At 38.0% G+C, this 25033-nt stretch overlaps 1 protein-coding gene across 1 annotated transcript in view; it reads left to right on the forward strand.

Annotated features, from left to right (window-relative positions):
- The window catches only part of ITFG1 (integrin alpha FG-GAP repeat containing 1), a 308679-nt gene that overhangs the window by 29337 nt on the left and 254309 nt on the right, over positions 1 to 25033 (forward strand). The window contains exon 6 of the mRNA XM_070388473.1: positions 848 to 942. Within this exon, the coding sequence (XP_070244574.1) occupies positions 848 to 942 (95 nt within the window). The remainder of the gene's footprint in view (positions 1 to 847; positions 943 to 25033) is intronic.

The following is a 25033-nucleotide window of genomic DNA, read 5'->3' on the forward strand; positions in this document are numbered from 1 at the left end:
GATTGGGAGAAAATATTGGCAAATCATGCACCAGATAAAGATCTAGGATCTAGTCTACATAAAGAATTCTTATAGCTCTAAGCAATAAATTACTCAATTTAAAAATAGGCACAGAATTTGATTAGACATTTCTCCAGAGAGATACAGCTGTCCAGTAAGCACATGAAAACATGCTCAAAAATAGGCAAAGAATTTGATTAGACATTTCTCCAAAGATGTACAAATGGCCATTAAGCACATGAAAACATGGTGAACATCACTAGACATCAGGAAAATAGGAGTCAAAACCATAAGAATCTTTCAGGATACCTATAATAAGAGGAAGGGATAGTAATAAGTGTTTACGATGGAATGGAGACCTTGCAGCATCCATACATGGCTAGTGAGAATGCTGGATGATGAAGCCACTTTGGAAAATGGTTTGACAGTTCTTCAGAAAGTATGGAGTTGCCATGTGACTCAGGAATTCTACTCTTCGGTATACTCAGAAAAATCAAAAACATATGTGTATGTCCACAGAAAAACTTGTACATGAATATTCGTAACAGCATTTACTTTTACTAGCCCAGAGAGGAAACAAGTCAGATGCCGATCAACATTTACACACAGTAACAAAAAAATGTTTTGAAATTAGATTGTGGTGATGGCTGCACATACTACACATGGTGAACATACTCTAAAACCACTAAATTGTGCACTTCAAAGGAGTAAAGTTTAGAGTATATAAAAAAAACTAAGAATAAATAAATTTTTAAAATATCTCGCTTGCAGAAATTTTTGTTTTAAAGCAGTACTCATTTGCTGTTTACCCTAAGGAAAAAAAAATTTTTTTTTTTTTTTTTTTTAGAAATTTATCATGGCATCCTGCATTGACCACTAGAAACAAAATGCGAATTCCACATTCTCATGCATTCATTGATCTGACTGAAGATTTTACAGCAGGTGAGTTGCACATAAATGTAAAAATGTCTTTTTGGATGCCAAAAACTGGTGAGATATTTGCTGTGTTCCTAGTAAACATTTTCTGTTGAATTGAACATTGAAAACAAAATGTGAAAAGGGTACAAGGAAGTCAGTGATGTCAGGAAAATGTAAAAAGTACTGGATATAATAAAATATACCTGTAGTTCTTTTTTGCTGTTTGTTAATCATATAAAAATTTGAATTATTGACTAATAAATGCTGTATATTTAATTATGAGAAAAATGTTTAGCTTATGTATTAAAAATTACAAAGATTGATTTTAATTTTTATTACAAAAAATGTTGAACACAGAAAAGTAGGCAGAATAGTATGATATACACATATTTAATCATCACCTAGCTTCAACAATAATCAGCATATGGCTAATCCTGTTTCATTTGTATAATCACCCATGATCCCCTCCCACCTAAATAAATTTATCATTTCATTTATAAATATTTCGATCTGTAGACATGTCCATCTGTTTGCAACGACGTGGGCTGTAGCCGCCAGGCTCCTCTGTCCATGGAATTCTCCAGGCAAGAATACTGGAGTGGGTAGCCATTCTCTTCTACAGAGGATCTTCTTGACACAGGGATCAAACCTGGATCTCCTGCTTTGCAGACAGACCCTTTCCTGTCTGAGCCACTAAGACAGGTTGTTAATTTTTAACAACCACAAGATCATTTTCGAACTTAAAAAAAAAAATGAACAAAATTCTCTTAATTTTTGTTGTTCAGTCACTAAGTTCTAAGTCGCTATGCCTTGAGACTCCTTACACTGCAGCAGGGCAGGCTCTTCTGTACTCCACTGTCGTCTCCCAGGGTTTGGTCAGATTCATGTCCATGGAGTCGATGATGCCATTCAGCCATCTCATTCTCTATCACCCCCTCCTCTTCCTGCCCTCAATCTTTTCCAGCACCAGGGTCTTTTCCAGTGAATCAGCTCTTTGCATCAGGTGGCCAAAGTATTTGAGCTTTAGCTTTAGCATCAGTCCTTCCAATGAATGTTGAAGGTTGATTTCCTTTAGGATTAACTGATTTGATCTCCTTATAGTCCAAGGGTCTCTCAACAGTCTTCACCAGAACCACAGTTCAACAGCATCAGTTCTTTAGCATTCAGCCTTCTTTATGGTCCAACTCTCACATCCGTACAGGACTACTGGGAAAACCATAGCTTTGACTATGCAGATGTTTGTCGGCAAAGTGATGTCTATGCTTTTTAATATGCTGTCTAGATTTGTCATATCTTTCTCTCCAAGGAGCAAGAGTCTTTTAATTTTGTGGTTGCATTCACCATCTGCCCTGATTTTGAGCCCAAGAAAAGAAAACCTTTACTGCTTCCACTTTTTCCACTTCTATTTGCCATGAAGTGGTAGGACTGGATGTGATGATCTTAGTTTTTTGAATGTTGAATTTTAAGCCAGCTGTTTAGCTCTCCTTTTTCACTCTCATCAAGAGAGTCTAGTTCCTCTAGGATTTTTGCTGTTAGAGTGATATCTGCATATCTGAGGTTGTTGATATTTCTCCTGGCAATCTTGATTCCAGCTTGTGAGTCATCCAGCCCGACATTTCACATGACGCACTCTTCATCAGTTCAGTTCAGTCCCTGAGTCGTGTCTGACTCTCTGCGACCCCGTGAACCGCAACACGCCAGGCCTCCCTGTCCATCACCAACTCCCGGGGTTCACTCAACTCATGTCCATCGAGTCAGTGATGCCATCCAGCCATCTTATCCTCTGTGGTCCCCTTCCCTCCTGCCCCCAGTCCCTCCCAGCATCAGGGTCTTTTCCAGTGAGTCAACTCTTTGCATCAGGTGGCCAAGTATTGGAGTTTCAGCTTCAGCATCAATCCTTTCAATGAACATCCAGGACTGATCTCCTTTAGGATGGACTGGTTAGATCTCCTTGAAGTCCAGGGGCCTTTCAAGAATCTTCTCCAACACCACAGTTCAAAAGCATTAGTTCTTTGGTGCTCAGCTTTCTTCACCATCCAAGTCTCCCATCCATACATGACCACTGGAAAAACCATAGCCTTGACTACATGGACCTTTGTTGGCAAAGTAATGTCTCTGCTTTTGAATATGCTGTCTAGGTTGGTTATAACTTTCCTTCCAAGGAGTAAGTGTCTTTTAATTTCATGGCTGCAATCACCATCTGCAGTGATTTTGGAGCACAGGAATATCAAGTCAGCCACTAGTTTCCCCATCTATTTGCCATGAAGTAGTGGGACCAGATGCCATGATCTTCATTTTCTGAATGTTGAGCTTTAAGCCAACTTTTTCACTCTCTTCTTTCACTTTCATCAAGAGACTCTTTAGTTCTTCATCACTTTCTGCCATAAGGGTGGTGTCATCTGCATATCTGAGGTTATTGATATTTCTCCTGGCAATCTTGATTCCAGCTTGTGCTTCATCCAGCCCAGCAGTTCTCATGATGTACTCTGCATATAAGTTAAATAAGCAGGGTGACAATATACAGCCTTGATGTACTCCTTTTCCTATTTGGAACCAGTCTGTTGTTCCATGTCAAGTTCTAACTGTTGCTTCCTGACCTGCATATAGATTTCTCAAGAGGCAGGTCAGGTGGTCTGGTATTCCCATCTCTTTGAGAATTTTCCACAGTTTATTGTGATCCACACACTCAAAGGCTTTGGCATAGTCAATAAAGCAGAAATAGATGTTTTTCTGGAACTCTCTTGCTTTTTCGATGATCCAGCAGATGTTGGCAATTTGATCTCTGGTTCCTCTGCCTTTTCTAAAACCACCTTGAACATCTGGAAGTTCATGGTCCAGATGTTGCTGAAGCCTGGCTTGGAGAATTTTGAGCATTACTTTACTAGCATGTGAGATGAGTGCAATTTTGCGGTAGTTTGAGCATTGTTTGGCATTGCCTTTCTTTGGGATTGGAATGAAAACTGACCTTTTCCAGTCCTGTGGCCACTGCTGAGTTTTCCAAATTTGCTGGCATATTGAGTGCAACACTTCACAGCATCATCTTTCAGGATTTGAAATAGCTCCACTGGAATTCCATTACCTCCACTAGCTTTGTTCATAGTGATGCTTCCTAAGGCCCACTTGACTTCATATTCAAGGATGTTTAGCTCTAGGTGAGCGATCACACCATTGTGATTATCTGGGTCGTGAAGATCTTTTTTGTACAGTTCTTCTGTGTATTCTTGCCACCCCTTAATATCATCTGCTTCTGTTAGGTCCCTACCATTTCTGTCCTTTATTGAGCCCATCTTTGCATGAAATGTTCCCTTGATATCTCTAATTTTCTTGAAGAGATCTCTAGTCTTTCCCATTCTGTTGTTTTCCTCTATATCTTTGCATTGATTGCTGTGGATGGCTTTTTTATCTCTCCTTGGTATTCTTTAGAACTCTGCATTCAGATGGGTATATCTTTCCTTTTTTCCTTTGCTTTTCACTTCCCTTTTTTTCACAGCTATTTGTAAGGACTCCTCCGACAGCCATTTTTCCTTTTTGGCATTTCTTTTTCTTGGGAATGGTCTTGATCCCTATCTCCTGTACAGTGTCATGAACCTCCATCCATAGTTCATCAGGCACTCTGTCTGTCAGATCTAGGCCCTTAAATCTATTTCTCACTTCTACTGTATAGACAAAAGGGATTTGATTTAGGTCATACCTGAATGTATAGTAGTTTTCTCCACTTTCTTCAATTTCAGTCTGAATTTGGCTATAAGGAGTTCATGATCTGAGCCACAGTCAGCTCCCTGTCTTGTTTTTGCTGATTGTATAGAGCTTCTCCATCTTTGGCCACAAAGAACATAATCAATCTGATTTCAGTGTTGACCATCTGGTGATATCCATGTGTAGAGTCTTCACCTGTGTTGTTGGAAGAGGATGTCTTCTATGACCAGTGTGGTCTCTTGGAAAAACTCTATTAGCCTTTGCCTTGCTTCATTCTGTACCCCAAGGCCAAATTTACCTGTTACTCCAGGTGTTTCTTGACTTCCTACTTTTGCATTCCAGTCCCGTATAATGAAAAGGACATTTTTTGGGTTAGTTCTAGAAGGTCTTGTATGTCTTCATAGAACTGTTCAACTTCAGCTTCTTGAGCGTTATTGGTCGGGGCATGGACTTGGATTACCATGATATTGAATGGTTTGCCTTTGGAAACAAACGGAGAGCATTCTGTATTTTTGAGATTGCATCCAAGTACTGCATTTCGGACTCTTTATTTGACTATGGTGGCTACTGCATTCAGAGAAGTTAAATAAGCAAGGTGGCCATGTACAGCCTTGTCATAATCCTTTCCCGGTGTTGTTTCATGTCTGGTTCTAACTCTTGCTTCTTGACCTGAATACAGGTTTTTCAGAAGACAGGTAAGGAGATCTGGAATTCCCATCTCTTAAAGAATTTTCCACAGTTTGTTGTGATCCACACAGTCAAAGGCTTTGGCATGTCAATAAAGCAGAAGTAAATGTTTTCTGGAATTCTCTTGCTTTCTCCATGATCCAGTGAATGTTGGCAATTTGACATCTGGTTGCTTTGCCTTTTCTAAACCCAGCTTTTACATCTGTATGTACTCGGTTCATTTACTGCTGAATCTTACCTTGAAGGATTTTGAACATAACCTTGCTGCATGTGAAATGAGTACAATTGTACAGTAGTTTGAACATTCTTTAATATTGCTTTTCTTTGAGATTGGAATGAAACGTGACTTTTTCCTTTGCAATGTTATGAACTTCATAGTTGCTTAAGTACTGTTTCTGCCAGTTCTCATCTCTTGAATCTGTTCATGACCCCCACAGTATAATCATAAGGGATTTGATTTAGTTTATACCTGAAAGACCTAGTGGTTTTCCCTACTTTCTTCAATTTAAACCTGAATTTTGCAATGAAGACTTCATGATCTGAGCCACAGTCAGCTCCAGGTCTTGTTTCTGCTGACTGTATATAGCTTCTCCATCTTTGGCTGCAAAGAGTGTAATCAGTCTCATTTCAGTATTGTCCATCTGGTGATGTTCATGTGTAGAGTTGTCTCTTGGGTTGTTGGAGCACAGTGTTTGCTATGACCAGTGCATTCTCTTGGTGAAACTCTGTTAACCTTTACCCTGCTTCATTTTGTACTCCCATGGCCAAACTTAATTCTGTTAATATCAAATACGTATTCACTATTCAAAATGCCCTAATGCTCTCCTAAATGTTGTTTATCAAATTAGGTAAACAAGGTACATCAGTCAGTCAATTCAATCACTCAGTCGTGTCCAACTCTTTGAAACCCCATGGATTGCAGCACGCCAGGCTTCCCTGTCCATCACCAACTCCCAGAGCCTACTCAAACTCATGTCCACTGCTTCGGTGATGCCATCCAACCATCTCATTCTTTGTCATCCTCTTCTCTTCCTGCCTTCAATCTTTCCCAGCATCAGGGTCTTTTCCAGTGAGTCATTCCTTTGCATCAGGTTCATACATACAAAGAAGAAACAGAATTTTTCAAAGTTGAATTTTGAAAATTCAGTTTCAAAGTTGGATTATGCCAACTCTGTTCTCATGGTGTTAATATGTTAATATGATGATGTCATCTGTTATTTCCTATAAGCCAGTGATTAGATTTGGAGTCTTGATCAGAATCGTCTCTCTTTAGTTGAGAATACTTCCCAGGTGTTGCTTTTTGTTTCAGTTCATTAGGAAACACATGATTAGGTTTTCTCTTTTGTGTGATTAAGAGTCATCAGTAACTTCAGTTTTCTTCAGCGTGGACCATTCATTATATTGCTCTCCTAATGGTTTGAGCAGCTATTGATAATCATTGTCAAGTCTTATTTTTTCAAAAGGAATTATAAAATTATAGCACCCTAAATATGTCACTCCTCAGCATATATTATTAGCTGAAATTTTCTATTAAAAAAAATAAGGAACTTCTTTCATTATCTTTTTATTCACTTAAAATACATTTTGGACAGGTAGGTTAAATGCATGAATTTTCTTCTGAGTCTTTTTTTAATTTTCCAAGTTTTTTTTTTTTTTTTTAATTTGGTAAAATACAGATAACATAAAATTTTCCATAGTGACCATTTTTAAGTGTATGTTTCAGTAATATTAAATACAGTCATGGTATTTACCTACCATCCCACTCTTTTCATCTTGTAATACTGAAACTTTATACCCATTGATTAATAATTCCTCATTTATCTCTTTCCCCAGCCTGTGGTAACCAATGTTCTACTTTGTTTTTTGACTATTATAAGTACTTCAAATAAGTGAAATCATACAGTGTGTGTTATTTTGTAACTGGCTTATTTCACTTAGCATGATATTCTTGAGATTTATCCTTCTTGTAGCATATGTCAGAATTTTCTTCCTTTTTAAAGCTGAATTTTGTATAACCACATTTTGCTCAACTTCCATATTTAACTATTGTAAATAATGCTGCTATGATTGTTGAGGTACAAACATCATTTAGAGATCCTGCTGTCAGTTCTTTTCGGGTATATATCCAGAAGTGGAATTGTTGGATCGTATGATACTTTTGTGAGGAACAACCATCACAACAGCTTTATAATTTTACATTCTCACCAACAGTGTACAGTTTCCAGTTTTTCCACATACTTGCCAATATTTGTTGTTTTCTGTTTTTTTTTTTTTATATATATACCTGGCATTCTAATACGTTTAGTGTGGTATCACATTGTAGTGTGTTGTTTTTGGTTTTTGTTTGCTTCACCATTCCACATGGCTTGCGGCATTAGTTCCCTAAGGGGAACTGAGAGATTGAACCTGGCCGCAGCAGTGAAAGTGCCAAGTTCTAATCACTGGACTGCCGAGGACTTCCCTCGTGGTAGTTTTGATTTGCATTTTCCTAATGACTGGTGATGTGGAGCACCTTGCCATGTGCTTATTGGCTCTTTGCAGATCTCTTTTTGAGAAATGTGTATTTAAGTCCTGTGCCCATTTCATAATTTTGTTGTTTCTTTGCTGTTATTGAGTTTCAGTTATTCTCTATTTAGAGTTTTGCTTCCTCATCAGATTAACAAATACTTCCTCTCATTCTGTGGGATACCTTTTTACTCCATTGATACTGTCTTTGGATGGAAAAAAACACTAATTACATGAAGTCCAGTTTTTCTGTTCTTTCTTTGTTGGCTGTGCCTTTGTTGTCCTACCCAAGAAATTATTCCCAGTTTCACTGTTATGAAGCTTTTGCCCTATATTTTCTTTAAGAGTTTTACAGTTTTATCTCTTACACTTAGAGCTTTCATCCGTTTTGACTTAATTTATGTATATGTTGTTAGATAAGGTTCCAACTTCATGTGTTTGCATGGATACCCAGATTTCCTTGTTCATTTCAGTTCAGTCGCTCAGTCATGTTCAACTCTTTGCAACCCCATGAATTGCAGCACCCCAGGCCTCCCTGTCCATCACCAACTCCCAGAGTTCACTCAATTCATGTCCATCGAGTCAGTGATGCCGTCCAGCCATCTCATCCTCTATCGTCCCCTTCTCCTCCTGCCCGCTATCTGTCCCAGCATCAGAGTCTTTTCCAGTGAGTCAACTCTTCGCATCAGGTGGCCAAAGTATTGGAGTTTCAGCTTTAGCATCAGTCCTTCCAAAAACACCCAGGATTGATCTCCTTTAGAATGGACTGGTTGGATCTCCTTGCAGTCCAAGGGACTCTCAGGAGTCTTCTCCAACACCACAGTTCAAAAGCATCTATTTTTTGGCGCTCAGCTTTCTTCACAATCCAACTCTCACATCCATACGTGACCACTGGAAAAACCATAGCCTTGACTACATGGACCTTTGTTGGTAAAGTAATCTCTTTGCTTTTGAATATGCCATCTAGGTTGGTCATAACTTTCCTTCCAAGGAGTAAGTGTCTTTTAATTTCATGGCTGCAGTCACCATCTGCAGTGATTCTGGGCCCTGAAAAATAAACTCTGATACTGTTTCCACTGTTTCCCCATCTATTTGCTATGAAGTAATGGGACAAGATGCCATGATCTTCGTTTTCTGAATGTTGAGCTTTAGGCCAACTTTTTCACTCTCCTCTTTCACTTTCACCAAAAGACTTTTTAGTTCCTCTTCACTTTCTGCCATAAGGGTGGTGTCATCTGCATATCTGAGGTTATTGATATTTCTCCCAGCAATCTTGATTCCAGCTTGTGCTTCATCCAGCCCAGCAGTTCTCATGATGTACTCTGCATATAAGTTAAATAAGCAGGGTGACAATATACAGCCTTGATGTACTCCTTTTCCTATTTGGAACCAGTCTGTTGTTCCATGTCCAGTTCTAACTGTTACTTCCTGACCTGCATATAGGTTTCTCAAGAGTCAGGTCAGGTGGTCTGGTATTCCCATCTCTTTGAGAATTTTCCACAGTTTATTGTGATCCACACACTCAAAGGCTTTGCATAGTCAATAAAGCAGAAATAGATGTTTTTCTGGAACTCTCTTGCTTTTTCGACGATCCAGCGGATGTTGGCAATTTGATCTCTGGTTCCTCTGCCTTTTCTAAAACCAGGTTGAACATCTGGAAGTTCACAGTTCAGATGTTGCTGAAGCCTGGCTTGGAGAATTTTGAGCATTACTTTACTAGCATGTGAGATGAGTGCAATTTTGCGGTAGTTTGAGCATTGTTTGGCATTGCCTTTCTTTGGGATTGGAATGAAAACTGACCTTTTCCAGTCCTGTGGCCACTGCTGAGTTTTCCAAATTTGCTGGCATATTGAGTGCAGCACTTTCACTGCATCATCTTTCAGGATTTGAAATAGCTCCACTGGAATTCCATCACCTCCACTAGCTTTGTTCATAGTGATGGTTTCCGAGGCCCACTTGACCTCACAATCCAGGATGTCTGGCTCTAGGTGAGTGATCACACCATTGTGATTATCTGGGTCATGAAGATCTGTTTTGTACAGTTCTTCTGTGTATTCTTGCCACGTCTTCTTAATCTCTTCTGCTTCCATTAGGTCCATACCATTTCTGTCCTTTATTGTGCACATCTTTGCTTGAAATGTTCCCTTGGTATCTCTGATTTTCTTGAAGAGATCTCTAGTCTTTCCCATTCTGTTGTTTTCCTCTATTTCTTTGCATTGATCGCTGAGGAAGGCTTTCTTATCTCTCCTTGCTATTCTTTGGAACTCTTCATTCAGATGATTATGTCTTTCCTTTTCTCCTTTGCTTTTTGCTTCTCTTCTTTTCACAGCTATTTTAAGGCCTTCCCAGACAGCCATTTTTCTTTTTTGCATTTCTTTTTCATGGGCATGGTCTTGAATCCCTATCTCCTGTACAATTTCACAAACCTCTGCCCATAGTTCATCAGGTACTCTGTCTATCAGATCTAGTCCCTTAAATCTGTTTCTCACTTCCACTATTTAATCATAAAGGATTTGATTTAGGTCATACCTGAATGGTCTAGTGGTTTTCCCTACTTTCTTCAATTTAAGTCTGAATTTGGCTATAAGGAGTTCATGATCTGAGCCACAGTCAGCTCCTGGTGTTGTTTTTGCTGACTGTATAGAGCTTCTCCATCTTTGGCTGCAAAGAATATAATCAGTCTGATTTCAGTGTTGACCATCTGGTGATGTCCATGTGTAGAGACTTCTCTTGTGTTGTTGGAAGAGGGCGTTTGCTATGACCAGTGCGTTCTCTTGGCAAAACTCAGTGGAGTTTTCCTTGTAACATTTATTTAAAAGACTTGTCATTTCCACATTGAATAGTCTTAACTACTCCTGTCAAAATTCATTTTACCATAAACTCAAGGGTTTATTTTGGGGTTCTGTGTTATTTCACTGATCTGTATGGTCCCCTGTCTTTATGCTAGTACCACACTTTTATTTACCAAAGCCTTGTAATATATTTAATAATCAGAAAATGTGAGTCTTCCAGCTTCCTTCTTTTTCCGCATTGTTTTGACTGTTTGAGGTGGTCCCTTGAGATTCTACATGAATTTTTGGACAGGTTTTTTTTTTTTTTTCATATGTATAAGAAGTGCCATTGGAGTTGTGATAAGGATCATTCTGAATCTATATGTCACTTTGGGTAATATTGCTATCTTAACAACATTGTTTTTCAGTTTATTAAAATGCAATGTGTTCTCATTTATTTGTCTTCTTAATGATTTAACATTGTTTTGTAGTTTTTATTCTACAAGTCTTTCACCTCCTTGGTTAATTCTGTAAATGAAATATTTTCTTAATTTCCTTTTTGGATTTTATGTTTTAAGTGTATAGAAATGCAACTGATTTTTGCATGTTAATTTTGTATCCTGCTACTTCTCTGAATTCATTTATTAGTCCGAATGGGTTTTGTTGGGTTTTTTTTGTAGAATTTTTCGGGTTTTCTGCATATAAGTTCATATCATCTATGAAGAGAGATAATTTTGCTTTTCTCTTTCTAACTTGGGCACCTTTTGTTTCTTTTTCTCTTATTTCTTGTTCTTCCAATTTTTTTTAGCCAGTTTTCAAACAGTTCTAATCTGCTTTTACAATTTTATTTTTATATAGTGTACTAATTTCAAATGAGTGAGGCATGCCCGGTGGTTCCTAAAAGTAATAAAATTTCCTTCCTTCAAAAGTATTTCATCATTAATCTCCTAAAATTTATTTGAAAAGCAAATAAGCTAATAATATTTTATAACTGAAACTTCTTATCATGGATGACTATAAACTTTATTAGAGTGTTTTCATTATTAAGATATAGTTTGCAAAGTTAAGAAAATTTTAGTGTTTGAATTTACTTTGGATTTCACTTTTTGAAACATAGTAGGTCACAGATTAAGCCTTTTGCTCTGTAAGTTTTTCATGGTTCTAAGAGTTTAGGTTCCTGAACAAGAGCTCAGATTGGAAAGAGGAGACTTTAAAAAGAAGAGGTTACTTTTATTGTGGCATATAAGTATGCTGAATCATGTGAAAACACAAAAATAAGGGAATTTGGTCATTGTCCTGGAAATTGTCTTAAAAGCTTGTTTTTTCAATATAAGGATATTCTGTAGTTATCGGCTCATGTTCTATTATCTCCTTCCATTTAATATTAGACTTCCCTCAACATACTGACTCTGCCTGTAATTAATTTTTTAATTATTTATTAGTTATTTTCAGCTGTGCTTGCCTTCTTTGCTGCACTTGGACTTTCTCTCGTGGTGGTGAGTGGGCTCCTCATCACTGTGGCTTCTCTTGTTGTGGAGAGTGTATTCTAGAGCATACAGGCTTCAGCAGTTGTGCCTCATGGGCTTTAGAGTGCTGGCTCAGTGGCTGTGGCACATGGATCTTAGTTGCCTTGTGGCATATGGTATCTTCCTGAACCAGGAATTGAACCGATATTCAGTTCATTGTAAGGCAGATTCTCAGCCATGGAAGCCCAATAATTTTTTTTTTTTTTAATAAAAGAGTAATTATGGTTATTGTCAGATGTTGGAAAATATATCCGAAAAGATAAGATATCTCAATAGATTTTTGTTTTATTTTAAAATGATGTGATTACAATTTATTTCATTACAGCAATTTGAATATCCAAAAGTAAATGCATATAATTTCTGTAAAGCATATTTTTACTTACTGAACTACTGGTGAACTTCACTAATTTATTCAAAAAAACTGTGACTGCACTGGTAATGTGAACACAGATATGTGATTTCAAGATGTATTCTTCAAAGAAATAACACCAAGACATTTTTAGTTCTGCTTTATTCTTCCATCCTGCAATCAATATCCAAGAATGAGGAATGAAAGGGACTATGGATAGAGCTGCTGGCCTTAAGTACAGCTGTAAAAAAGGTGAAACCTTTCCTGAGGTTCCTTCATCCATACTATTCTTGGCCTCTTTGACCCTTAGGGCCTCTGGTGACATTATTCTCTTTCCTTCAGTCAGCTGATGGTCTTAATCTGACCCCCAATTGCCCTGAATGTTTCACAACATTGATTTCATCCTTTGCAGTAAACTTCTCTCTTACCATTTATCCCAAAAAAATCTTTTGCTGGGTATCTGCATAGCCTGAGTGGTAAACCAGTGAAAACAAGATAAAACTTTGCTGCTGCAGATTTTCCCTGGCCACACAGCACATGAATTTCAAAAGAGGCCTTAAGTCCCATGAACATTGAGTAATATAAAAATAATTACCACTTTGTCAGAGTCAATGGGAAGATATTTTGTGATGGGCGGTTTTCTCCTCTGCCACTTAAATCAGACCTCCTAGATGACTACAGTGCTACTTGGTTTCCACATAGAATCAGAGTAGACAGGATGAACCCACATATTTAAAAGCCCTCCTCAGTGGGTCTTTGTCTTCTTCTCTTGCTTCTTTGGATTCATCCTGTGCATTCTGCTGAGGCCCCGGCCACTCTTCTATCAGAAACCTTCCCTGGTTCCTCATTATTTATCAGATGCTTTCTGAACTTCAGTTGTATCTTCTAAATGTCCTGTCCTGCCTTTCTGGTCAGTTGTTTGATTACATGCAAGATGAGCTGAGGTTGTTTTGTTCTGGTTGGTTGGTTTTACATTCCACATATAAGAAATCATATGGGTATTTGTCTTTATCTGTCTGACTTATTTCACTTATCTTAGAAAATGCCATTAAAATAGTTTTGGTGCTTTTATGTTTTTGCACTTAAATCTTTGATCCAGTGGAATTTTCTTGTTATTTTTGTTATATCTTTCGATGCACGTCTCTCTGAATTGATAGTGGTAAAAAGTCTACCTGGCAAGGTGGGAGACACGGGTTCAATCCCTGGGTCAGGAAGATCCTTGGAGGAGGAAATGGCAACCCACTACAGTATTCTTGCCTGTAAAATCCATGGAACAGAGGAGCCTCAGGGAGCTATAGTCCATGGTGTCACAAAGAGTCAGACATGACTAAACATGCACTAAGCCAGAGGGTTCTTTATTCAGTAGCACAGACCTCTTTCTAATTTCTACCTTGTTATTGAGGAATTAATTTCTGCACTTACTTACTTGTGTCCTGCCTTACAGAGCATGTGTGCCATCAAATCCTTCTTACAGGTTTGCCGTAAATAAAAGGAACTGTCTGAATCATTGGTCATTTAAACAAGATATATTTATTATAGTTAAAAGTAGACTTTCTTTAAAAGAAATATCATAAATAGTGGCATTAAAATTTTAACAAATTACAACATAGGAAACATAACCTTTGTTTTCTAGAATCAAAACTCTATGGCTTGGGCAGGTATTGGAGAAACAGAATTTAAACTTCTCAGTCAAAAGTTTTTATCTTAGTCTCTTGAGGGTTTTAATTTATTAGTTAAATATTCAGTTTTTCTGGATATTAACTCATTTCTCTTCTAGCAGAAGTGGCAACTGGGACAGCCTAAGGATAAGCTTGTATGTCCTGAAGGATTTGGAAGGAAAGCTCTTTCTTTGTGTCTTCTCTGAGGTTTCTACACCACCATGTTGATGGCCCTTATATATTAGGTGTCTTGCTGGTATTTGGCAGCTGGGGACCTCCTCATCTCTTCTGGCTCAGTCAGAACTTCATAGTCTTCCCTGGCTGACTTGATCGCCTTGAATCTAATCTTGTTTTAATAGATCCCTCTGAAGCTCCACCTCTTCCATTCAGCCTTCTCACTTGAATTGTCCATTGTTCTTCCTTTACTGTTGAGTTCATTTACTTTGCACCATAGTGGCCCATGAAAGATCCCCTGGCCCTCAACTTGATTATGGTCTGTATTCACCACAGGTGGTCTTAAGTCCCTTTGCTACGCGTGAAAATCAAGGGAAGTTTGAGAGTACTAGGTTAGACCCTCTATAATTTGTTTCTGTTCTGTGAGAATAACCATTATACATACCCCTGTCATCTCAAAAAGACAGGCTCCTCCCTGAATTCCAATAGGAAGCAGGGACTTTAAATTCTTTCTAGCTAATGACTCAAAAATTGCCAGTTTTAGAAATAAGCTGAATATTGGCGCTTTTTTTTTTTTTTTTGCCATCCTATTTGATAACCCTAATGTTTGCCAAGGCCAGCAGTTCTCTAAATGTGATCTCATTCTCTCCCAAGTGTGCAATAGAGTTTTTCAGAAATTTTAAAATATAATGATTTTATCATTCTGACAGCATGTGTGTGCTTATGTACTCTTATGTTTTAAAAATGTTTCAGTATTAAGGTTTAATATAGTAAATCATGTCAATATTGTATCAATTAACAAAACATCTTTGGGGTCCCCTTTAAGAGTGTGGAGAGATCCTGCCACCACAAAGCTTGAAAACTGCTGCCCTAAGCAAATGGATGCTTCTAGCTGACTGGGGTCACTGTGCAAAGTAATGAGAAAGAGTAATGTAATATCCTTCATACATACATACATTTATCAAACAAAGATAAGATCTTGGTTGTGGCAAGTGAGATAGATCATAACAATCCCTCTAAGCATTCCCCACCCCTCCTTCTTATTCCTGCCAAATAATTATTAGGGTTCTAGCGTCTGACATGCAGCCAAGTAGAGGAATTCAGAGGCTGATCTATTGGTGAGGTGTTCACTTCCTTCAGATGGATTCTCAGAAGTAGAATTGCTGAGTCGTATGGTAGTCCTGTTTTTAATTTTTGAGGAACCTCTGTGTATTTTCCATAGTGGCTATACCAATTTATAGTCTTACCGGGAGTGCCCAAAGGTTCCTTTTTCTTCACATCCCCACTAGCATTTGTTAATCTGTTTTTGATGCTAGCCATTCTAACAGGTATGAGGTGATATCTCACTGTAATTTTGATTTGCATTTCAGTGTTTCCTGGAAATTTCTTTAATATCACAAATACTTTTTCACTAATTCATCAGTTTCAGTAGTTATTTACTGAGCCACTGCTCTGTGAGGCGTTATACCAGAAACCACGGGTTCAAAGATAAAAAACATTGCATTCATGCTGTATTTAGAAGTTTAAACTTGATTTTTAAGCACATTAATTTCTGTCTTAAATGTTTTAAAATTCAACAGAATTTCAGACCCAGATACACTTTAACACTTGAGAGCATCATTCATTTGTAGTGCATTTATGGAGCTGTACAAGATTCCTATATTTCTTTCCTTGCACACCCATGCTAGTCTCATCACTCCAAGAATCATCTGCATTCTGATGACTCCCAGATTTATATCTCCAGGTGGTACCTCCCTACAAATTCCAAAATCACATATCCAAATATCTACCAGCCATAACTACATCTGTGTCTCATAAGACATTTCAGACCCTGTTTCCCAGACTTCTACCTCCTCAACCAATAATCTTCCCATCTCCCTCAGTGGCAACCCTGTCTTTCCAGTTCCTCAGTCAAAATGCTAGAGTCATCCACACCACCTCTTTCTTTCACACCCAACATCAAGTCTGTCTTGCAATATTCTTCATTCTACTTTCTGAATAAATCCACAACCTGACCACTTTCACCACCTCCACTGTAACCATCTTGGTCCAAGAAAATGTCATTTCTCACCTGTATTATTCTAGTTACTGTTCCCGTGCTTCCACCCTTGTCCTCCTACACCCTGTTTTCAACATGTGAACTGCTGTGATCCTTTAGAAATGAAAATCAGGTCATATGACTCTTCCTAAAGTTTCCCAGTGTTTTTTTTGTTGTTGTTGTTGTTGTTGTTTTTACATTTAAAGAACTAGCCAAAGTCCACAAACTGGCCTAATAGGCCCCACATACTTTGGCCCACAATGACCTTTCTGACTTTCTATTTTATTTTCCCACTTGATGCCTTGCACTGAACATGTAAACTCCTTGCTGTTTCTTAAACACTGCAAACAAGCTTGGGATATGTGGCTATTTTCTCTACCTGGAATATTACTCCTCTAGATATCCATATCACCTCTTTCAACTTTTTTCTCCAGATTGACTTTAGTGCCGTCAACATCTTCACTCACCTGTCATTTTGTTTGCCAGTAAGGCCTGCTGTATCTGAAATTACAACTTTCAAGCACTCCCCTTTGCTCTTTTCTTTGCTTTCTTTTTTCTCAAAAGCACTTTCACCTGCTGAAATACTATCCACTTATCTTTGCTGTGTCTTCTCATACTGTATCATAAGTACCATGAGGGCAGGGATTCTTTTGTTGTTCTGTTCACTGTTGTCTCTTCAGTGCCTGGAACAGTACCTGGCACCTCATAGGGGTTTGATGGATGTCTGTTGAATAGTAACAATTTGGGCAGCAGATCAGAATCTGAAGACAGATAGCATGTTTTTAGCTGCTCATACTATCCCTAGTTGGTAGGCCTCATTCAACTAAAGATTTAACAGCCTACAAAGGAAGCTCTTGATAAAAATTGTGTTTGTTTCCAAAAATTCAACTGTGTATGATTAAATGGGTTTTTGTTTTTATTTTTTAAACACCACAAAGGATTTCTCAGAACTATATACAAAACTTAAGCACTTTGGCTCTGGGAATTTTATCTAAGCAGATGTAGAAAATAATGAATACATTTCTCAAGAGTTTTGTCCATTTTTCTAAAAACACAAATTAAACTGTTTGAACCCTTGAGATAACATAAGGTTATTTTATAAATTGCTTCTTAATGTATCAAGTTAGAACTGATTCAAATCTGTTCTAAATCATGGTTGATCTTTATCAGCAAAGATGAAGAGACCTGTTTACTAAAAACTGAAGTTGTCTTTGATACTATCTGATAAGGATTGAGAGCACAACAGAGACATAGTATTAAGAAATGTCTTTTTTGTAAGCCTCCTGTAACTTCTCTGATGCTTTCACACATTTATACCTGAATATTTCTGAGAGAAACTTTTCAGAGATATTTGTCTTTTGTAACAATATTGCACTTGCTTATCTTATAACTATTAGTACCTATTATTTGTACCTGGTCCTAATCCAGGGATGTCCTGGTAGCTCAGGTGGTAAAGAAACCGCCTGCCATTCAAGAGACCGGTTGTAATCCCTGCATCGGGACAACCTTCTGAAGAAGGGAATGGCAACCCACTCCAGTATTCTTGCCTGGAGAATTCCATGGACAGAGGAGTCTGGTGGGCTGTAGTCCATGGGGTCGCACAGAGTTGGACACAACTAAGTGACTAACACATCACACCATCCCTTCCTCATCCCTCCCTGCAAAAGTCTATCAAATCTGCTGTAATTTTATTAATAGTTTTTATCTGAAAGTCAAGAATTAATAATAAAAATAAGCACTACCACTTATTTTAGTACTTAGAATGAACTTGACCCTAGTCTAAGCAGTCTATGTGTATTCACTTATTTAAATCATCATAACAACATGATAGAACAAAAAAACCCCAGTGCTTATTGATGTAAGCGTTAGTGACATTTTATTACTTACAGGAAGAATTCCATGCTCCTCATTATGGCACAAAAGGATCTTCTTGGTCTGGTTTCTGCCCAGTACTCCATTCTTAGTTCTCACTAACCCCCATCTCTTTATGCATCATGCCCAAAATGCTCTGAATTCCCCTTGCCCTCCTTTCATCTAGCTGACTTTTACATACCTTTTGGCTCTCAACTGAGACCTCTCTTTTTTCTGGGAAGCTTTCTCTGAACCCCAGTGTAATGGCTACTACTCTGTAATAATTGTTTGATCACTTGTGTATTTCTTCTTTAAAAGCATCAGCTCTTAAGGAGAGTGACTCCTCTCTTCTCCGTTTTAGTCCCTGCTTCTGACACAATCCTGGTGTCTAGTGATACTTATTTGAATGACTAAGGAGGGAATGAAAATGAAAGAAAGCCAGTTGCTAAGGAAGACAGTGTACTATTTTGGTTAAGAATGGGGGGTTTGGATCCAGTAAATCTGGACTCCAGTCTGGCTCTTCTACTACCCAGCTAAACAAATTCTTTTGCCTAAGCTTCAGACTCATCTGTAAAAATGAGAATGTAAATATTAATAGTTCCTACCTTGTAAGGAATAAAATTAGAGAACACACACAGAGTATCAGAACAAGGCCTATAGTATAATATGGTAATGTGCTCTGTCTCTCAGTCCTGTCCAACTCTGTGGTCCCATGAACTATAGCCTACCCAGCTGCTCTGCCCATGGAATTTTCCAAGCAAGAAACTAGAGTGGATTGCCATTTCCTACTACAGTGGATCTTCTCAACCCAGACGCGGGCTCGAACCTGTATCTCTTGCATCTTCTTCCTTGTCAGGCAGATTCTTTACAACTGGTGCCACATGGGGAGCCCATAACACAATAAAGCTAGCTGTTATTTCATTCCATTTTAATATATGAACACGTAAAACTAAAAAGCTATCTGCTTATCACTGTATTGTTTTTGACAATAAAAGCACGCATACATACATAGCTACATAACCCACTGACAGATTGCTTAATATCAAGAGATACAAGGCATACTATTATATGTGGCCTTCAACCTCTGAAAATATTAGAAAAAGTAACTGGTGTAAAACAGTTGGATAAAAATACAACTGTCATATGAGATAAAACAAAATCTGAACTTTTTATAGAACTGTGAGCCTAAGTACAGTGTATTAAAAATGTAGTTTTTAAGTGTATGCTGCATGAAATGGAAAGAGACTTTATTATAGCTGGTAACAGACTGAAAGAATGTGAGGTCTCTGAACTTGTTCTGATGGAAACTAATGTCTACTGATGTATGTCTCGAAGTGTTTTTTCTTAAAGAAGGAAAATGTGGTGTTCTGTTAAAATTCACTTAATAGTATTGCTCCATTTACCCTTTGTCTCATTTTTACTGAATCTACTATCTATTAATAGACAATACCAATTAGTTTGCTTGCACCTTGGTAACATTTCTCATACTCTCTGCAATCTGTCAGAGTAGGCCTGGCCCTGAAAATTTGATCTGTGAAGCAAGGGAAACACTTAGCTGAGCTGATTGAAAGTACAGGAAGAGAAGCTCTTTCCTTCTTGATGTTAAAAAATTTTCCCATTGTAGGTTTTATCTAGCCTGATCCATGCATGTGGTTTGGAGAATTGAGCTTCTCTTTCATGAATGTTCACTGAAACCTTGGCGCATAAGCTTTCCATGAGTGTAGAAAGAGCACCAATGAAATCATATTAGCTCTTTAATGTCACTAGGGCTCCATTTGATACACTGGAGAAGGAATAAGTGGGACTTTGATATTATGGTTATCATTCTGAACAGAATGCTTGCCTGCAGATTAAATTCTTTACCTGTCAGGAAGAATCTGATTTATTTGAGGGCATTTTTGCCTTGGTTACCTTGTTCGGTATCTAATTTGTTTTCAGGGAGAGGAACAGGAAAGGCAAACTGAATCAATTTAGTATTTTCTTCTTAGAAATATATTGGTTTGGTTATATTCAGGCTTTTATAAATTATCATTATAGAAAGTAACTGCTAACTGAAATGAGCAAATTTATGTAACAGCTAAGAAAAATGGTACAAATTTGTAAGCTTGAGTTATTAATGATTTCCTTCTTAAAGAGGAAGACTTAAAATGATTGAAGAAGTTTAGTGACCTATGTTTTGCTTTCATGTATTTCCAGAATTGAACTGTACAATTTGTACTCTCTCCAATATTCTAGCCTGGAGAATTCTATGGACTGTGTAATCCATGGTGTCGGCAAAGAGTCAGACACAACTGAGCAACTTTCACTTTCACTTTATATTATTAATTCAGATCTTTTTTCTTTTCTTGCCTCATGCTTTTTACCATTTCTTTGTTCCTCAGCATTTCTAAACATACACTGGGAATGACGAGAGAGGAAATTAAAGTTTTTCATGTTTTCTCTATTTTAAGTAATTGAAGGGGATGTGTGGCAATGCTGTTAAGAGCAGCACAGCAAAAGTCTGAATTTCAGGCTAGCCAACTGTGTATGCTTTGTTAACTATGGGATCTGATGTCTCTTATCTAGGGACTTACCAAGATAAGTAAGAAGGGACTTAAGAAGATAAGACATCAATGAAGCATTAAAGAGTGATGAAACTTTTACTTAAAAGTGCTTCTAAACTGAAAAGACAAGTCATTGATAAGACTGCAATCTTATGTAAAGCCTCCCACCTCGATGATGTTTCAGTTCTTTGCTCAGTGTTTTCCTTTTATCCTCTAAATTATCCTCTAAATTAGTTGATAGTTTCTTAAGCTGAGTACAGTGTGATCTTAGCCTCCTTTCCAACTTTATCTTCTGAAGACCTCTGCTGATATCCACCCTGAATATCCACCCTGCTGAAGCTAAACTAAAGTCATCTTTTTCCTGAATGGGTTTTCATTTTCCTCACTACCATGGCTTTGCTATGCTATTTCCTCTACCTAAGAGTTTCTCAGTCCTGGCATTACTGACATTTTGAGCTGGTTGATTCTTTGTTTTGGGGAGCTGTCACCATCTAAATAGTAGTGATAACCAGAAATGTCTCACACATCACTAGATGTCCCCTGGGAGACAAATTTCCCCTGTGAATTATTTCTGCCCTGTGTTTCTGTAGTCTCCTACTCTTTTGAGGTGTTTACCACTTAGCTACACCCACCGTCTTACAGTTTTCATTACTGACACATACCAGATTTCTGGTTTCTTAGAGACATAATTCCTCCCAAGCAGTTGTCTAGCTCCTGCCATCATTTTAGCTGATTTCATTGTCAACAGAGATGACCTAGCCCAACATAATGACCTCCTCACCTCAGCCACCTCAGTTCATTCCCTGTGCCTTATAAGTACCAGAAAATGAACTGTCCCTCAAATCACTAAGCAGATATCCCATTCCCCTACCCCACTTCCTATCCTTCTAGGATGCCTACCCAATAGTTCTTGGACCTTGCTGAGACTCCTAGCCACTAACTGACCCATCTAATTTATGTCCACCCATCCCCTTTCCAGCTTGGGCTTCCCTCTCTCTCCATGCCACATCATTACAAACATCTCTAGCAAACAACACTTAACTTCTCTTATGCTGTGATGCTCAAACCCTGCTGCTGCTAAGTCACTTCAGTCGTGTCTGACTCTGTGCGACCCCATAGATGGCAGCCCACTAGGCTCCTCTGTCCCCGGGATTCTCCAGGCAAGCATACTGGAGTGGGTTGCCATTTCCTTCTCCAATGCATGAAAGTGAAAAGTGAAAGTGAAGTCGCTCAGTCTTGCCCAACTCTTAGCGACCCCATGGACTGGAGCCTACCAGGCTCCTCCTTCCATGGGATTTTCCAGGCAAGAGTACTGGAGTGGGGTGCGACTGCCTTCTCTGACTCAAACCCTAATCCTAAGTAAACTCAATCATCTACAGTCTTTCTCCAAGAACAACACATTATAATCACTGAGTTAAGAGATTGTCCCTGATCTCACTTTCAGCATTCTAAAGTCAAACCCTCATTTTACTCTGTTTCATAGTTGCTGAACTTTCTTTTCACATTGTCACGCTTTGAAATTGAAGTCTCCTTTCTCATCTTGATACATGTCAGTGGTCTCTCTGTCTCCCTTTCTTCTCTCATTCTTCCCTCCATCCTGCTACCCTTGGAGCCAAAAGCAGCACACACATTTTAAGAACCACTGACAGTTTTTATCTGTGCCCATTTTGGCATTTAGCAGTGTACTTCCTCCAGATGCAAATGTAGCCCACTCTTTTCACCCCTGCCCCCACATAGTTAAGAAAATAAAAAGGGACAGTTAGTTCAATCGCTCAGTCATGTCCAACTCTCTGCAGCCTCATAGACTGCAGCACACCAGACTTCCCTGTTGATCACCAAACCTGGAGCTTGCTCAAACTCAAGTTCATCAAGTTGGTGATGCCATCCATCCAACCATCTCATCCTCTGTCATCCCCTTCTTCTCCTGCCTTCAGTCTTTCCCAGCATCAGGGTCTTTTCCAGTGAATCAGTTCTTTGTATCAGGTGGCCAAAGTATTGGAGCTTCAGCTTCAGCATCAGTCCTTCCAGTGAATATTCAGGATTGATTTCCTTTAGGATTGAGTGGTTTGATCTCCTTGCAGTCCAGGGACTCTTAAGAGTCTTCTCCAACACGACAATTCAAAAGCATCAATTCTTCAGTGCTCAGCTTTCTTTAAGGGACAGTTGAGTGTTTTCTAGTACTATCACATGAACTAATGAAATATCATTAGGAAAACCAAATAAATTGAGTCAGTAAATATCTTAAACTTTAGGCATTTACCAGAAGACTGATACAACAGTAACAGATACAATAGTAACAGATTATGTTGCATGGTTTGATATTTCATCACACCTGCTTTCTGAATATAGTATGTTCTTAATTTGATATCCAGGGTTGGATACTACTAATGACAAACACAGTACAATAATGTGTAATATTTTCTGCAAAAATGGAAAAAAATTTTTGAAGCTCAGCTTTTCTGACAACATTTTGAAATAGAATATTTTCATTAATAGAACTCTGCTAAGTCACTTCAGTCGTGTCTGACTCTGCGCGACCCCATAGATGGCAGCCCACCAGGCTCTGCCATCCCTGGGATTCTCCAGGCAAGAACACTGGAGTGGGTTGCCATTTCCTTCTCCAGTGCATGACAGTGAAAAGTAAAAGTGAAGTCGCTCAGTCATGTCTGACTCTTCGCGACCTCATGGACTGAAGCCTACCAGGCTCCTCCGTTCATGGGATTTTCCAGGCAAGAGTACTGGAGTGGGTTGCCATTGCCTTCTCCTAATAGAACTCTAGAATTTCATTTTAAACAATAGTCAGTGCCATTAGATACTCAGCTCTTACTGACTGTGTAATAATGAAAATAGAAGTACGTATTTTGCTTCTGTTAGAGTGCTTTACTATACTAATAAACCTCAAATAGTAATGCTTAATCACGTAAAAAAACAGCTTTCAGTCTTTGTTAATAATTGACAGAATTATAATGACAATTTAACTGTTACTAGTTACTTTTTCATGGGTTTAGGTTGTAATGTAGACTTTTAAATCAAGCTTGTTTGCTAGGGCACTTCACCTGATTTAGAATGTGTGTGACCTCCTATGTCTTTTAATCTGAGTGACAGTTTATGACATCCTTAGGCAGCACACACATTATCCCGATAAGCTTAAATGATTGTGGTTAGCTATTCATATTTTTAGTATCCAGTGCAGTTTGATGTAGAAATGGTTTGTCTGAATTACTATCTAGTCACATTCAAGATGAACTAAGTCAGTTACTATCAATTATAGTTCGTTTATTATGAACTGAAGTCTGTTAACAAATGTTCTGAACCTTGAAACTATTACATTGGTTCAATTTAAGAATAATATAAAATTAATATTCCACTTATATCATTTAAAAATCTTCAGGATGCTTATGTTTCTCTTAGTTGAGATTGTCTGTGATCATAAGACTGTTACTTCTTACTGTATGTTAGCATGCAAAACAAAAAAGTCTGAAAGGAAATGGTCAGTTGCACTGTCCTACCTCTTCCCCTAAAACCAAGAGAACTAAGTTTCCATTAATTTTTTTTTTTTTTTTCCATTTTGGAAGTCTGGCTGAAATCATGGAGTAAGAAGAAGCTTAAATTTTTAATAACTGGAGATCTAATTTTACTCTTATAGCACCTGGGATCTCAGATATCTTTCATAGGGGTCAGGTGCTTTGAGAGTATTTAGAGTGCTTTTAGTATCCATGTTGAGAAATACAAAGTAATTAAAATGAGGGGTAAAATGAGCTAAAAGCACATAAGATGACTTTTTACAAGTTAAGAGATCATCTTTTACTTTTCCATTTCCAGTTTGATTTTTTGAAGAGCTTCTGTAACAGTGCTTCTGGCAAGTAGTGAGACTTGTGCCATTCCACTCTAAGAAAACACACAGTGCCAGGGACCTGGGATCCTGTTGGAATTCCAGAAGAGAATGTGGGCTCCCCACCCCTGGAGCCTTTACCTGAAGTGAAATGCAATTTCATTTCTGAGATAAACCAAAGTGAGATTAGTCTATGTCCCTGAGTCACGATATTATAAAACAAAGCATTTTATATACCAAAGTATGTAAAATGTTTAATATCTCAAAGTATGAATCCTAATCCATTTTCATAAGCAAGCTTATAATTTACCTTGGAGTCAGTTTAAGAAACTTAAAAGCTATATATTTTAAATGACACTGACCTGTTAATGATGTTATAGTTACCTCTAGCTTTATGAATTCCCAAAACAGAAAACAGCCAGATTTTTGATGGTTTGTCATTATCTTACATTTAGTGACTAACTTTCCATTTATAGTAACATAAA

The sequence above is a fragment of the Bos mutus genome, chromosome 18, assembly GCF_027580195.1.
Source record: "Bos mutus isolate GX-2022 chromosome 18, NWIPB_WYAK_1.1, whole genome shotgun sequence".
In the NCBI taxonomy this organism is placed as follows: domain Eukaryota; kingdom Metazoa; phylum Chordata; class Mammalia; order Artiodactyla; family Bovidae; genus Bos; species Bos mutus.